Source organism: Puma concolor, chromosome E1, assembly GCF_028749965.1.
Source record: "Puma concolor isolate L17-30 chromosome E1, mPumCon1.1.hap2, whole genome shotgun sequence".
NCBI classification, from domain to species: domain Eukaryota; kingdom Metazoa; phylum Chordata; class Mammalia; order Carnivora; family Felidae; genus Puma; species Puma concolor.
Genome location: NC_141680.1, coordinates 2970044 through 2985018, shown reverse-complemented (window position 1 = coordinate 2985018; position 14975 = coordinate 2970044). Strand labels below are relative to the sequence as shown.

Sequence of the window (14975 nt, the reverse complement as noted above, 5' to 3'; positions counted from 1 at the left end):
TTTTTTTAATTCCACATAGGAGTGAAACCATATGGTATTTGTCTTTCTCTGACTGACTTATTTTGCTTAGCATAATACTTTCTAGCCCCATCCATTTCATTGCCAGTGGGAAGATTTCCTTCTTTTTTATGGCTGAGTAATATTCCATTGTATCTACAATGTACCACATCTTCTTTTTAAATTTTTTTTTAACGTTTGTTTATTTTTGAGACAGAGAGAGACAGAGCATGAACGGGGAAGGGTCAGAGAGAGGGAGACACAGAATCTGAAACGGGCTCCAGGCTCTGAGCTGTCAGCACAGAGCCTGACCCGGGGCTCGAACTCACGGCCCGCGAGATCGTGACCTGAGCTGAAGTCGGACGCTTAACCGACCGAGCCACCCAGGCGCCCCTGTACCACATCTTCTTTCCCCATTCAACAGTCGATGGACACTTGGGTTGCTTCCATAGTTTGGCTATTGTAGACAATGCTGCTCTAAACTTCGGGGTATTGGATTCCTTTGAATTAGCATTTTTGTATTCTTCGGGTAAATACCTAGCAGTGCAATTGCTGGATGGTAGGGTAGTTCTATTTTTAACTTTCTGAGGAACCTTCATACTGTTTTCCAGAGTGGCTGAATCAGTGTGCGCACCCACCAACAGCACATGAGGGTTCCCCTTTTTCCAGACCCTTGCCAACACCCGTCATTTCTTGTGTTGTTGATACCTGTATACTCTTCTAGATTTGGTGATTGTTAAGCTTTTTCCACATTGACAAAATGGCACGAGCAAATGCTTATGATCTAATTTCTTTTTGTTTTTTGTTTGGTTGGGTTTTTTTTCAGGTGTACATTTTGAGTTTTTACATACGCGTAGTCTTGTATGAACACCAGCCAGGTAAAGATATAAAATACGTCAAGCACCAGCACCAGTCGGTTAAGTGTCCAACTTCAGCTCAGGTCATGATCTCATGGTTTGTGAGTTCGAGCCCCACATCAGGCTCTGTGCTGACAGCTCGGAGCCTGGAGCCTGCTTCCGATTCTGTGTCTCCCTCTCTCTCGGCCCCTCCCCCACTCGTGCTCTGTCTCTCTCTCTCTCTCTCTCTCTCTCAAAAACAAACATTAAAAAAATTTTTTTAGGGGCGCCTGGGTGGCGCAGTCGGTTAAGCGTCCGACTTCAGCCAGGTCACGATCTCGTGGTCCATGAGTTCGAGCCCCGCGTCAGGCTCTGGGCTGATGGCTCAGAGCCTGGAGCCTGTTTCCGATTCTGTGTCTCCCTCTCTCTCTGCCCCTCCCCCGTTCATGCTATGTCTCTCTCTGTCCTAAAAATAAATAAACGTTGAAAAAAAAATTTTTTTTAATATATATGTCTACCACCATAGAAGTTACCAGCGTCTTCCCAGTCTGTGCCCCTTCTAGAGAAAACCACTGTTCTTCTATCCTGATTCCTTTTTAACAACTTAAGATCTAACGTTAGTTGCATAAAACAATATAAAGTCATACATGTAGTGTAATCGCAGCCAGATAGGAAAGTTCACACTGGTTTCTGCTGAGTGATAGGAATAAGAGTGCTTTTGTTTTGACATCTTTATGCTTGCCTACCTGGAATTTTCTGTAAAGAACACATGTTCTGCAATGAAAAAGAAAACTAAGCTTAAAAAAAATTAAAAGTATATGGAAAGAGAGAAGATAGGAGAATGGATCAAACATTTGGTTACAAAGTTCAGTAACGTGGCAGATAAGTCTGGAAACCACATACGTAAAGGAATCTATTTCTTTACACCAGCGGTTGATCCCAGGTTCCCCCATGTCAGGTGACAGGCCCCTGTCCAAGGCTCCTATGGGCCGTATAGCCCTGCACTTCACTCTCAGGCTGCATCTGCTTGCCCTCATCCTTCCCCTCACTCACTACAGACTCACACGGGCTCAGTCCTGCCCCTGACTCCCTGACCAGAGGCCTTTCTGTCCATTCCACACCGGTGGAGGTGGCTCAGGACTTCCATCTTCTGAAATAACTGGGCTCAAGCCCCCCTGCATTGCCCACAACTTTCTGTCCCTCTAGCTCATTTCTCTGTTGTTCTTGGACCCATAAGACACTCTAGTCCCTCCCTCATCGGGCTCTACCGGGTCCTCACCTCCTTCCCTGTCCAACGTAGAGTCTATGGTCTGTCGTCTCAGCCAGTGTCATGTCCTCTCCTGAGCCTCTGCCCGTGCACCTCTAACTGTGACCCTCACACCCAGTGTGCAGAGTGCTGCTGAAGAGAACACCATGACCGTGCCCACTGGCGTCCCGGCTCAGAAATCCTTTTCCCTGGTCCGCTTTCTTTCAGGTCTCCGTGGCCACTTTTCCAAAGCTTCCTCACATTTGCCACACCTCCTCCACCTTCCACTCCGGCAGGAGACCTTATCAGCTCTCTCCGGGAGACAGAACATCAGAGAGAGCTCCCCGGAGACATGGGCACGAAGCCTGTGTATTTCGCTGCATCCTCTTTGTCCTACTGGACCACTCTCGCTTTCCAGGTCCTCTGAAGCCACTGCCACCAGGCTATCCACAGCCTCCTGGTTGCCGACAGAGAGGCTGTTTCTGAGTTCTTAACTTGCTACGCCCTTCTGGAAATGGTCTTTGCTTGCCTTCTGTGATCTCACATCTGCCTCCACTTCGATTGCTGGCTTTTTTAAAAACAATTTTTCTTTCATGTTTATTTTTGAGAGAGAGAGAGAGTGTGTGAGCAGGGGAGCATCAGAGAGAGAGGAAGACACAGAACCCGAAGCAGCCTCCAGGCTCCGAGGTGTCAGCACAGAGCCCGAGGCGGGGCTCGAACTCCCAGGCTGTGAGATATCATGACCTGAGCCGAAGTCGGACGCCCAACCGACTGAGACACCCGGGCGCCCCAACTGCTGGCTTTTTAGCTAAATCCTCTCCCTTGTTCTTTGCCTTTCCCACAAATCATTGTCTTTCTCTTCTCTGCTTCCTTTAGACCTGCTTTGGTTGACCACCGTGATGGAAACGGAATGGTCCTGTATGAAACGACAAAAACCAAACCTTTCTTCCCTTTTGACGCTTCCCTTTTAACAATTTCTTAACGCTTGTGCCTTGGCTGGCCGGCTGCAAGTGCCATGTAATGTCAAGCGCTGGCTGTTGGAGCAGAATTGCCCTGACACCTTTCCTGGCTGACTGTCCCTCAGATTCTAGATTTGCCATGGTATATGCTGACCCCAAGCCGGCTTTTTCCTGCCCCTTGGCCCGTTCGTGGGCCTTCTCGCCATCTAGCTCTCTGAATGAGGGTCATTTTAATTTTAGACTAAATTAGATACGATTGGCAACTTAAAATCACTTGTTTTTTTTTAAGATTCTACATCCCCAAACTGTGTAACTCCAAAAATGTATTCCAGAGCCAAGGAATGAAGTTGTCCACCCCCAACCCCGTTAGAATTTGAGCTTTGGGGTCAGGTAGCACCTGGTGTCCCGAGTTCTTCCATTCACTACGTGACCTCGGGCAAACTCCTTAGCCCTCAGGTCTCAGCCCCGCATCTGTGAGGCAGGGTACCCCTGCCTCCCTCACCTGGTCGTGGTGAGGATTCCGTGAGCTCACGTAAGAAAGTGCTGACTCGAAGACACTCGATAGTTGGGAGCTAGTATTCTAAACAGTCACATTGTTGGCCATTTCTCACTTCCAAGAGGTTCACTGGAGGTGACTGAAGGTGACAGCGTCGGCGACCTGAGGTATGAACGGCACCTTAAACTGAGGGAGCAAAGGGCTGGTTCTAATTCTCTTGCTCCCGACAGCTGGCCCCGATCCGGGCTCTGTCCCGCTTCCCAGACATAAGCCCCGCTCGGGAACCATAGGAGACAATGCACGGGTCATTGGACCCGGTTCTCCTAATGGAGGCGCACTTTTGTTGGGCTGGCAACCAAATGTGAGTCGCAGATACGGTCGACCCATTCCCTGAACTTGACAGAGGTCACCTGGATGCTGAATAATGCCGAGTCTCAGGAAATCCCACAGGAAGCGTGTGTTACTAAATATATAGCGGCTGGCACAAGGAAAGGAAGAGACAACTCACATTTTGGGGTGCCTGTTCGAAGGGCCTTTCGTGCTGCCGGGCACATTTCCATACCTTACCTTCTCTGATCTCCCGCTCGGAGGGACCGCGCCCTGGCGCATGCCTGTTATCCTTAGCGAAACCTTATTTCTACTGTTCATAGTTTACAGTTAAAGAAACGTAATCTCAAGACAGGAACGCATTTTGTGCATGGTCACAGAGCCTTCCGTGGTCGGCTTCCTCCTGCCCCTGGGCCGTTCACGCCTCATCCAACCAAAGCCGGACTCCTATTTTGCTGCTTGTTCCGTCCACGGACAATCAAGTCCTCGCCTTGATCTCCGTGGAACGTTTCACACTGTTTACCCCAACCCCCCATCAGATACTCTCTTTGGCTTCCGTGGCGCCATTTTCCCCGGTCACTCTCGCCGCTCTGGCTCTTTTCCTTCTGAGTCTCTTCCTCCCCCGCCCCTGGCCCCTCGCCGTCATTCCTCAAGGTGACTTCACCCCTGAATCTGGCAACAGTGACTCAGCTGACAATCCCCACACCGATGAGTCTAGCCCAGAGCCACGCAGCCAGGAAGATCGGGACATCTGCATCTGCGCCCCAGAGTTACCCCCCGACACCGGCTCACCACACACCCCCTTCTAACCCCAGTCGGAGCCCCTTGTCCACCCGCACACTCGTCATCTTCCCCTGTCTCCTCCCTCTGCCCCAGACGTGCTCCCGGGAAATTATTGAGCCGCACAGTTCTGTCTTCAGTCCATCTTCTCCGACCTCCTGCGCCACTCCGTCCCAGCCACCCCCATGTCCCTCCTGGACCGCGGCAGTGGCGTGGGCTCCCGTCTCCCCTCTTCTCCCCTCCCTCTTCCCCCTCCAGTCCATTCTCTGGACGTTGTAGGCAAGTCACGTCTTTAAAATGCAAGTCTGATCGTGCCGTTCTCCCTGGAAAACCCTGAACCCTGACTTGCACGCTCGGAAAGGCGTGCAACTATATCGTGTGTGAACTATATCTCGGCACACAAACAACAGCCAGGTGCACAAAGCCTCCCTCGACCTGGTCTGGCCTCGACACCCCTCGTCGCCCACCCTCCCCCGCCTCCTGTCTCTTAGCTTTGCCTTCTGTTCCTGAGCTCTCTGCACCTCCCACCCCCGACTCTGCAGTGTTTGTGCTATTTATTCCTCACGGGAAGCCTGTCCTCCCCACTCTCCTTACCCTCCCCTGCCTCCTCCCTCGGCTCCCTCGTCCTGGTCCTTCAGGTCTCGGCCGGACCCAGAAAGCCTCCACTGACCTCCCCAGACTGGGCTGCGACGTCCCCCGAGGCATTTCATAGTTAGCCTGCGTGTAGCATTTTTCGCCCATTTGTTCATTTTCTGAACTTTGAGTAACTGCCCTGGGCTGAGCGCTGAGCGAGGAGCTGCGTGTTTAGCGGCAGATAAGAGACGGGATGCCTGCCCTCCCGGAGCTTAGAGTCTAAGAAGGGAGGGGGAACGGACGTTAAACGGTGACTGAAACACTGCGTACTTTCATTGCGAGGCAACCCGAGACGGTGCGATGAAATATTTGCCATATTTGAAGGGATCGGGAAAGACTTCCCTGAGAAAGTGACACTTAGGCAGAGACTCTGAGGGGCGGGAGCTGGCCAGACATTGAGCGGTGGGTGGAATGTTCCATGCTGAGGACAACAAACATGGAGGTCCCTGACAGGAGAGAGCTTGCGTGGGGGTGGGGGGGCCCGAAAGTGAAAGGCCAACTCGGGACACAAGAGCCTGGGCCTGCAGGGCCTCCCGGACAAGGGTAAGGGTTTCCCCCAAAATGGCCGCTGTAATGTCCCCCCTTCCCTCTGAGGAGTGAGGCCTGTGCCCTGCCCTTGGATTTGAGGCGAGGGCTTTCAATTTTTTTTTTAATGTTTTTTTTTTTTTGAGAGACAGAGCATCAGCAGGGGAGGGGCAGAGGGAGAGGGAGACAGAATCTGAGAAAGGCTCCAGACTCTGAGCTGTCAGCACAGAGCCCGACGCGGGGCCCGAACCCACGATCCTTGAGATCGTGACCTGAGCCGAAGTCGGACGCTGAACCGACTGAGCCACCCAGCTGCCCCGGGCGTCTCTGTTCTTATAGTACTTTTAGCACATGTGTGCGTGTGTATTTATATATGTTTGTGTGTGTGTGAGCACAGGCGTACCGAGCATATAGCCCTTAGTACCATCTGAGACGATCTTGCCGTTTGTTCACCGTTTATCCCGCCAGATCGTTAAGTCCCAGTGAAGCAGGAGCCTCGCCTGCCTCGTTCCCTTCTGTCTCCCCAAGACCCCAGACAGTACCTGGCACAACCACATTGGTTTTTGGCTGACGAATGGATGAATACAGCGCCTGAGCGTGACTGCGGGGGGATCACTGGTTCCTACCCGGTATCCGTACCCTCCGTCCAGGGTGGTGCTCCCTGCCCGTGTCGTGGACGTCAGTAGAAAACACGGGGTCCCCTGTGGAGTGCGCTTCCTACCCGTGAGCTGTGGCCAAAGGTCAGATGTTTGCTTCGATAGAGACGCGATCTTCCTTTCCGTTTCCTCCTTCCTGCCCACCGTGCAGGCTAGCGGTAGAGCAGCAGACAGGTGATGACCCCGAGAACGACAGAAGAGCTCCCGGACACCCCGATGACCCGGCCCGCAGAATTACTACCCCACAGACTCAGCGTTTGAGAGAAACTCACTCTTTGTAGTTAGGCCCCGGCAGTCGACCTCCTGTGATACGCAGCCAAATACGTTCTCTCCAGGCTGTCCTCTAAGGTCAAGGGGATGCGGCGCCTGGGTGGCTCAGACGGTTAAGCTACTGACTTCGGCTCGGGTCATGACCTCACTGCTCACGGGTTCTAACCTCACGTGGGGCTCTGTGCTGACAGCTCAGAGCCTGGAGCCTGCTTGGGATTCTGTCTCCGTCTCTCTGTCCCTCCCCTGCTTGCTTGCTCTCTCTCTCTCTCAAATACAAAATAAAACCTAAAAAGACATAGATAAAGGAGAAGGGGGATATGTCAGCCTCCTTACTGCTCTACAGGAGGGCGGGCGCCATTGATGAGCACGGGGGTTACTGTCCACGGCTCGCAGGCTCCCCCCGCACGGAGCCGGCAAGTGGCAGGGGACATCACATCATGTGGGTCTGTTCGGGTCCTGGGTTCACACATGTCAGCAGGGATCACGTGTACGGTTAATTCTTGGAGCAGGTAGGCATTACCCCTCTGTGCCAGGCACGACGTGGCCATTGTGGATACAGACAGGGGTGATTAGGTCAGACGGACGCTGGACACCCGAGTTCCCACTAAACCGCAAGCTTCCAAAAGGCGGCCACTGGGCCATTCCCAGTGAGAGGGGGACTTCATTCTAGCAGTCTCTCCACCGCCTTGCTCCTCATCTCGGCCTTCTTTACCCCTGACCCCTCTCAGGCGACCTCCCTTCACATACTGACAGCTTTACGGTTGTTGTTGTTTTGAGTGTTTCCCTTATGCCTAGAGGACCCGGTGCTCGGGCGGCGTACCTGTTTGTATTTGGAATGCCTAACCTTCGACTTTCAGGATGGTCCAGGCTTCAAACTCTGCTTCTCTACCACCAACCCCTCCACCTGCGCTCGCTGCTCCGTCAGCAAGTGGCCGTTCTCCCAGTATCAACACCTCCGTGTGGTTGACTTAAACTCGCTGGGCGCGGGGCGCCTGGGTGGCGCAGTCGGTTAAGCGTCCGACTTCAGCCAGGTCACGATCTCGCGGTCCGTGAGTTCGAGCCCCGCGTCGGGCTCTGGGCTGATGGCTCAGAGCCTGGAGCCTGTTTCCGATTCTGTGTCTCCCTCTCTCTCTGCCCCTCGCCCGTTCATGCTCTGTCTCTCTCTGTCCCAAAAATAAATAAACGTTGAAAAAAAAAAAATTTAAACTCGCTGGGCGGGCTGGGAGCATTGAACTCGGCCTGACGTCATGACTGGGTGTTAGGCTCAAGCCTGAAGGGTAGATCCCCCACTCAGCTCCGAGGTACGTCCAGATCAGAATTCCGGACGGTAGGAAAATGTTTGGGACTGGCCATAAACTTAGCCCCGAGGGCTTACGGCATTGGGCTTGGCTGCGTGGCAACACAGGTGTAACAGATGAGCATGGAGACAGGTGGCCGGAATCCCGGGACCACGTGGTTATCGCCGCCTCTGATATTTCGCTTCCGGAGGTCTTTCAATCGGTGGGGGGGGGGGGGGGGGTGTCTACTATTTCAGGGGCAGGGGGTCGGGCCGTTTTGAGACCGATGGAAGTTATAGCACCCACCCTTCTCCAAAATAATACGTATCTGAGCTTGCACGCACGTGCAAACACACGCACACACACACCCCACCATATTTAGAAACTACCTCTGCCCTTCTGGAGATCCAGGTTAAGAATCCACTTCCGATTTGCCAGGAGGGTGGAAACTTTTTCTATGCCATGATTTGGTCCTTTATCATGTACTGTTTTCATTTATCTTTCCGTGTGTGTGTGTGTGTGTGTGTGTGTGTGTGTGTGTGTGTCTTTTTTCCCACTGAGCGGGCAGGCTCCCTGCGGGGACACCCGGGTCTTTATTATCCTTGGTGCTATGCGCTTAGGGAGCAGGGCTCAGGGGAAACTTGCCCATTGAGTCCTTCGAGTCTGTTGTGGTTTCCTGAGGACAGGCAGCTTTCCTTTCGGTATTCCGCCCCTCCCCCCCGCCTCCCTCCACAACCAAAGAGGTCGCCAGGAGAGGACTTGGACCCTACACTCAGTGCTATTTACTTTCTAGATTTTAGGCCCAGACGTTATTTACATACTCCTCCCGCAAATACCCAGCCTTGGGTATTTAGAGAACCAAGTGGTGCCTCGTGAAAAACTTTACTCGCGTCCGCGCTAAAGCCCATACGTGTTAATAAACCCGTGTGCTGTATTCTCTCTGAAACGTGGGGTGTCGATCCCTTCCGCAGCTCTGCGATCTACCGAGCACACCCAGCCCTGTAATCAGACCCCCACCTTGGGCCGTCCCGTGGGTTTTACTTCTCAGACTGCGCTCCTTTCCTGGCATGAGCTTGTGGAAAAAATCTAGAACAGGAGTAAACCCAAAGCTAATAAAATAGTAGCCATGTGGTTTTAACTTCTTTTCTGATCCTTCCCTCCCGCCTATAAATTCCGGCGGGGCCGCCTTTCATTGTAACCTTTTTAGAACTTGCGAGGGTTTTCCCTCCCTTAGCCGCCCCGCCCCCGCCGCCGACTCCGTAGGCGAGTACGGCCACCTGGTGGCCGTCCGCGGGAATGACAGGTTTCCCCCCAAATCTGGTGAGAAGGCCCCTAGGGCTTGGGCTTGGTTCCAAGGGAGCCAGGACAGAAGCCTGTGGCTGGAGGTGGCCTCACTTGCCTCCCAGGACACAACATCCCATCCACTAGTTATTCCAGACGGATGAATTCACTCAACATTTGAGGTCATACCATCAAAATTTATTGAGCAGCAACTGTGTGCCCAGCACCGGGAACACAGCGGTGAACAGGGTGGACATACACGGTCCCTACTCTCTAGCTGCCAGCCAGCCAGCTACATCCATAATTTTAAAGTTTAAACTGTAGGACGTACTCTGAAATGTGCGTGGCGCTAAGAAATGATCTAGCAGAGAGTCTGGCTTTCAACACCAAGAAACCCCAGAAGCTCTCCTGAGGAAGAACCATTGAGGATTCAGCTAGGTGGGAGACGGAAGGGTGTGCAAGCAGAGGGAACAGCACGCGTGAAGGTTCTGGGGCAGGCACACATTTCATGGACCGCGAGACAGCCGTGCAGCTGGAACACACAGAACAAAGGTGAGACTTGCAAGGTGGGCGGAAGCCGGTTTACACAGCATCTTTGGACTTCGAGGGCTTTATTCCCAAAGCAACCAGAAGCCGCTGAAGAATCTGAAGGGGGAAAGCCAGAGGCCTCGGTCTGGTTTCCAGAGCTCACTCACACTGTGGTGTGTGGGGGCAGAAGCCGAAAGAGGGTGGATTCCAGGGACATTTAGGAGACTTTGGAAGGGGGGCAGGTGTGGGCCCCTCCCGGAGGCACAGGCCCCAGGGCAGCCGCTTGGCTCGGGTTCTTGAGGCGTCGGTTTAACTGGACGCATGTGAAACAACCGCAGAGTGGACCAAACATCAGAAAGATCCAGATGCTTCACGACCCCTCTCGCATTACACGGGACTGAGCGGAAGCCCTCGGTCTCACGGGGAGCTCAGAAAGGGCCGGGGCCAGCACCTGTCTCCACCTGCGTCCATGCCTTTCCCGGCCAGCCCCTCAGAAAGCACCTCGGCGGCCCGCCCAGCGCCTCACGGTCCCCTGCTCGGGCCCCGGCACCCCTGGCCAGCAGGTGCACGCACCTCTCCCCAGTTCTTTTGGGCCTGCGACCATCAGGAAGCCCACCGGTCTGTCATTCTCGTTCCCCGCCCCTGCTGAGGTTGAAGGGGACACATCTGGCCACTGCTCCCCCCGCCACGCTGGCTGTCCCTTGGTCACATGAGTTTCCTGACCTCATTAGCTCGTCTCTAGATTACTGTTGTAAGGCTTGCCATCTTGCAAGGCAGACATTCTTTCCTTCCCTGAGGGGCCCAGGCCCGTCATGATTGCCTGCTCTTTGTCCCCACCTAAAGGCCCTTCCTCCACTCGTTTACCCTGCGGCAGGTCCGCATCTACCTCTTCTCCTCTAAAAAAGAAGAAAATCTGGCTGTGGGATCAACCAGGAAGCGGCCGCAACAGCTCCTGCTCAGCTGGCAGCCCTCCCTGCATCCCCCCTGCCTCCGCTCGGCCACTGCAGAACTCTGCTGACTCCCTTCCAAAGACCGTAACTGCAGAAACCAACCAAACCACACAACAGGGCTCCGGCGTCCTGTCCCTCCAGCAAGCCTCGGACGGTGAGATGCTCTCTCGCGTTTGTCCCCCAGCCACTAAGTAGTGTGCCTTCGCGCCACTAAACCTTGCCGAGCCTAGGGAGCTCCCCTCCACTCGCTAGCTCGGATGCCGCCAGGTTCATCCATCGCTTAACAAAGGCGAACGGGGACAGAAAGTCTTTCTAAGCTTCCAAAGCCTTACGGTGATGGTGTCCCTCTTACAGGGTCGTCGTATTAAGCAGGGCAAACGAAGCCCGTAGCGTAAGATCTAGCCTGAATTACCTGCTAACAGCTCGCTTCCTTTCTTCCCTTCGGGTTGCGACTGCCAACTGCTCTGCAGAAGGGAAATAAGGCAGTTTTGTTTGGCCAGTGACCGACGCTTCCTGCTCCCGCCTGGGGAAGGTCCTGTCTCCCTGCGGCCCGGCCCGTCTCCATTGCTGCCGCGAGGTTCTTCCGTCGCTCATCTCCGTGGGGGACCTCTCTCTCTCTGACCGTCGGACAGTTCTGCCTGAGCTCTGACTGACCCCTTCTACGTCTCCCTAATCCGAGATCCCGCACCTTCTGGATCGTTCCTGGGAATCAATTCATGCGCTTCTCGCATGCTCTCCGACCTTCTCAGAGCAAAGTGTAGTGGGCCTGGGAAACGGGACTTGTACACCTCAGAGACACATGGGGAACCACAGGCCAGCGGCCGGGACGGAAAGGGGGTCTGGCTCCAGCACCGCCACACGCACCTCTTTTCCTACAGGACACAGAAGCAGCCAAACTCAAAATATATCTTAAGTCTACGTGAGCATATATCTCCCTTCCTAGAGTTCTGTGAGGTCATCGTTGAAGTACAGCAGTATCGCGGGTGTATAAGGTGCACTGTCCATACTGAGACAGTCAAATTCTTCGTCCTCATCCCGGATCCCGTTCTGTTCCAGGGTATAATCCATGTTCAGGTTCTTCCCTTCATATTTCCACGTATAGCTGGCAGCATGTGCGTTATAGGGGAGATAGCGGTGTAGGATCTCCCACATCGACTCCAGGGCCCCCACCTGCAGAACATGAAAGCACCCCCCACCCCCGGAATTCTGGAATGGACGCACACGCCCCCAAACAAAGGCCAGGAGCCCAAAAGATGATAGAGCTGGGATCAGAGAGCCTCCCTTGGTAGACACTATTTTTAGGCACTTCACGGTCCCCAAGAGGAAGCATGCAGTGAATGGCCCCCAAGCGTTACGGTCCTTATGGCAGCCACTTCTAACAAACAGCCTTAAAGGGTCACAGCCACTGCTGCCTCCCCTCACCCCTACGATCGAGTACACTAATAAGAGAGTCTGCTTACAGTCACTATCCCAAACACAGCACCGTAAGAGCTTCTCAGGACCGTCGTCACTGAGGTGCCTGAACTGTGCCCCCGGCTTATGTACCCCGTGATCGGGCCACGCCTCCGACTCCCCACCCTGGAGACCTAGGTGGTCTGCTCTCCCCGTCTGCCCCTGGAGGGGGAGAAAACGCTGCTCCCACTGGTCATGGAGACCTAAGGGCCTGAAGATCTCCTTGGCGATTTGCTGGGGTTCCCCGGTCCCCTCCGACCTGCCCTCAGGCACCAGTTCTCACCTCCAGCATGTGCTCCTGCGATGTGAGCGTGTTAATGATGCGGATGTTCCGGGTCTTGGCGGACAGCCGCCCCACCTCATAACGCGACCCCTGCCACCAGGGCTTCCCGAAATCATTGGCCCAGTCGGAACGGGGCAGCTGCGGCGGGACGTGCAGAAAGCGGCCCCAGGGGGTGCGGTATCTCAGGGTGCCGGTCAGCGGGTCTATGTGCTTGCGGATCTTTAAAGCGGGGTTCGGGGAGGGGCCTCGGAGCAGTCACCATCGCCGACCCCGGCCCGCCCCGGCTTCTCCTCCCCACCCCGCTCTCCGGTGTCCCTACCCGCCCCCCCCCCCCCAACCCCGGGTTCCAGCAGAACTCACGTCTCTGGTCTTCGGATCGAACCAGTGGCTGATGTCCTGGCCTGCGACTTCTATGATGGGTTTTAGCAGCAGGTCTCCTGGGAAGGAGCAACCGCAGTCAATGCTAGCCACCCAAGAACGGGGCACCGCCCCCCCCCCCCCCCCCCGAACGTACGCCCTGGCCTTGGCCCAGAGCGCGGCCCTTACCCTTATACTCCTGAGCCAACGGTGTCAGATCGTACACGGATCCCAGGTAAGATACCCAAAGGTCTTCCGGCCGGTTGTGTTGGGCCACCTCGGCCGGCGTGAAATACCGACGCAAGAAAAACTCAAAGTCTGGTCCGGCCACTAGGCCTCGGCGCGGCATGGCTCTTGCACTATCGGCCACCATCTCCCGTTGCTTCGTCGCTCTCGGCACGCTCTCACTCACTGCATCTCTTCCCCCTCGCGAGCGCGTTTATCTGCTGACATGGAAACCATTGTCCCTCTCCGGCCACCGGCCACCGAGATCAAACACTGCGCGGGTAAGGAGGCGGAGCGTGGGCTGCGCGTGCTCACGGGAAACGTAGTCCGAATCTGGCTTTCAAGGGCTCGGGCTGCGTGCTCAAGGGTTCCGGGCGAAAGCGAACACCTTCCGTTTTCAGAGTGGTCTGGGCTACAAAGGGATATTTAGGACTGACTGTCTCGCGAGGCAGCAAAAGCAAGGGAGGGTGGGGTGGAGTGCGATTACGAAAAAAGGTATTCTCGCTAATTCCAGGGTCCCTAACGGCTAGGTCTAAAACTAAAGAGGCAAAACTTCTCGCGATATGTTAAGACAACCGGCGCCATAGACCTCAGCGAGCCTCAGCGTCGGAGAAGAGAAGCTCGCGAGATCTCTGCAGTTGCCCAGGAGACTAAGAGGAGGAGAGGTGATCTCGCGAAAGAAAAGAGGTCGGGAGCACTCGCGAGATCTCAGACCACCGGACCCGAAAGGTTCTTAAGAAGTTGAAGGGCCCTCAGGAGGCCCGGGGGCAAATGGCCGGAGCCGGACCAACCATGCTGCTACGCGAGGAGAACGGTTGTTGCAGCCGGCGTCAAAGCAGCTCCAGCGCCGGGGTTAGCGCGGGCTCGAGTGCCGGGCTTGAGGGGCAGCCGGGGAGCAAGATGGGGGGACGGAAGGGGGAACTGCAGCTCCCGGCAGCCTCTGGGCTTGGTGTGAGCGCCCCGCGGGCTGTCGGGAGCTGTGGTTCCGTGGGTGGGCGGCGCAGTCTCAGCGCGTGTCCCGCCCCGCGCAGGACTCAGACGGGGAGCGCGAGGACTCGCCGGCTGCGCGGGCCCGGCAGCAGCTGGAGGCGCTGCTCAACAAGACTATGCGCATTCGCATGACAGATGGACGGACCCTGGTCGGCTGCTTCTTGTGCACCGACCGCGACTGCAATGTCATCCTGGGCTCGGCGCAGGAGTTCCTCAAACCGTCGGGTCAGTCCCCGGGGAATGCGGCGGAGCCCTCACCGCGAGGCACCCCCCCCCCCCCCGCTGCACCCCAGTTTTCTGGGACTAGAAGGGGCGGGACCGACGCTGGCCTGCCTCCCTGATGCTCTGACCCTTCTTTCCAGATTCCTTCTCTGCGGGAGAACCCCGTGTGCTGGGCCTGGCCATGGTACCCGGCCACCACATCGTTTCTATTGAGGTGCAAAGAGAGAGCCTGGCAGGGCCTCCCTATCTCTGACCACGATCGCGCAGGCTTTTCAGACCATTAAACCTGTAAACGAAGTGGCTCGTGTCCGAGTGTAGCTGGGACGTCGGGAGCGCTCTCAGCCCTCCTTCACCCAGCCTGGGCGTCCGGGGGTGCCAAAGGTTCCCCGGGGTTCGGGGGGTGGGGATGAGCTAAGGACTAACAGGCCCCAGGGTGGGCCCCTCCATCTTCCCTCCCACGCTGCTGCTCCAGAATTGTGACTGGAGGGGGTGTCATCCTGCTCCGGAAGGCCCATTGTTTCCCTTCCCGGCCTGGCAACACCGAGTTCCTCCAAGCTGGGGTCAGAGAACGGGCTCGGGTCCCCAAGGGGAGCAGGGCAGGCGACAGAGGCTGGGCCCTCTCCTCTCTATTGATGGAGAGGTGACTTCAGGGTCAGGGACAGAGAGAGCTCTGGGGTCTGGCCAG

At 55.5% G+C, this 14975-nt stretch overlaps 2 protein-coding genes and 1 long non-coding RNA gene across 7 annotated transcripts in view; 2 read left to right on the top strand and 1 right to left on the bottom strand.

Moving 5' to 3' along the window:
- The window catches only part of LOC147574009 (uncharacterized), a 25248-nt gene extending 13564 nt beyond the window's left edge, over positions 1-11684 (top strand). For 2 of the 4 annotated variants that reach the window (XR_015243817.1, XR_015243819.1), the window contains one exon: positions 2308-3036. This is a non-coding gene — a long non-coding RNA (uncharacterized LOC147574009). Of the gene's footprint in view, positions 1-823; positions 1079-2307; positions 3037-11231 lie in introns of those variants that run through there. The other 2 variants (XR_015243816.1, XR_015243821.1) reach the window with 2 other exon arrangements.
- Positions 11665-14975, bottom strand: CYB5D1 (cytochrome b5 domain containing 1). Of its 2 annotated transcripts, none has more exons than XM_086685897.1 (5): positions 14577-14975; positions 13043-13490; positions 12857-12933; positions 12497-12715; positions 11665-11931 (listed from the first exon to the last, which is right to left on the bottom strand). In XM_086685897.1, exons 2-5 carry the CDS (start codon positions 13224-13226, stop codon positions 11701-11703), a joined length of 711 nt encoding a protein of 236 aa, XP_086542023.1. In that variant the 5' UTR covers positions 13227-13490; positions 14577-14975; the 3' UTR covers positions 11665-11700. The 2 variants fall into 2 exon arrangements, with proteins under 2 accessions (XP_086542023.1, XP_086542024.1); XM_086685898.1 differs by lacking the exon at positions 14577-14975 and having other exon boundaries at positions 13043-13296; positions 13394-13637.
- NAA38 (N-alpha-acetyltransferase 38, NatC auxiliary subunit) lies at positions 13644-14587 on the top strand. Its single transcript, XM_086685902.1, has 3 exons — positions 13644-13930; positions 14110-14293; positions 14431-14587. The coding sequence occupies exons 1-3, from the start codon at positions 13850-13852 to the stop codon at positions 14541-14543; spliced, it is 378 nt and encodes a 125-aa protein (XP_086542028.1). The 5' UTR covers positions 13644-13849; the 3' UTR covers positions 14544-14587.

Bases quoted from the DNA above. Each gene is read 5' to 3' on its own strand.
- NAA38 (XM_086685902.1), top strand. From the start codon at position 13,850: ATGGCCGGAGCCGGACCAACCATGCTGCTACGCGAGGAGAACGGTTGT. The intron at 13,931-14,109 runs GTTAGCGCGGGC...CGCCCCGCGCAG, and splicing joins AAAGCAGCTCCAGCGCCGGG to GACTCAGACGGGGAGCGCGA. The intron at 14,294-14,430 runs GTCAGTCCCCGG...CCTTCTTTCCAG, and splicing joins GGAGTTCCTCAAACCGTCGG to ATTCCTTCTCTGCGGGAGAA.
- CYB5D1 (XM_086685897.1), bottom strand. From the start codon at position 13,226: ATGGTGGCCGATAGTGCAAGAGCCATGCCGCGCCGAGGCCTAGTGGCC. The intron at 12,934-13,042 runs GTAAGGGCCGCG...GCTCCTTCCCAG, and splicing joins GTTGGCTCAGGAGTATAAGG to GAGACCTGCTGCTAAAACCC. The intron at 12,716-12,856 runs GTGAGTTCTGCT...CCCGCTTTAAAG, and splicing joins TCGATCCGAAGACCAGAGAC to ATCCGCAAGCACATAGACCC.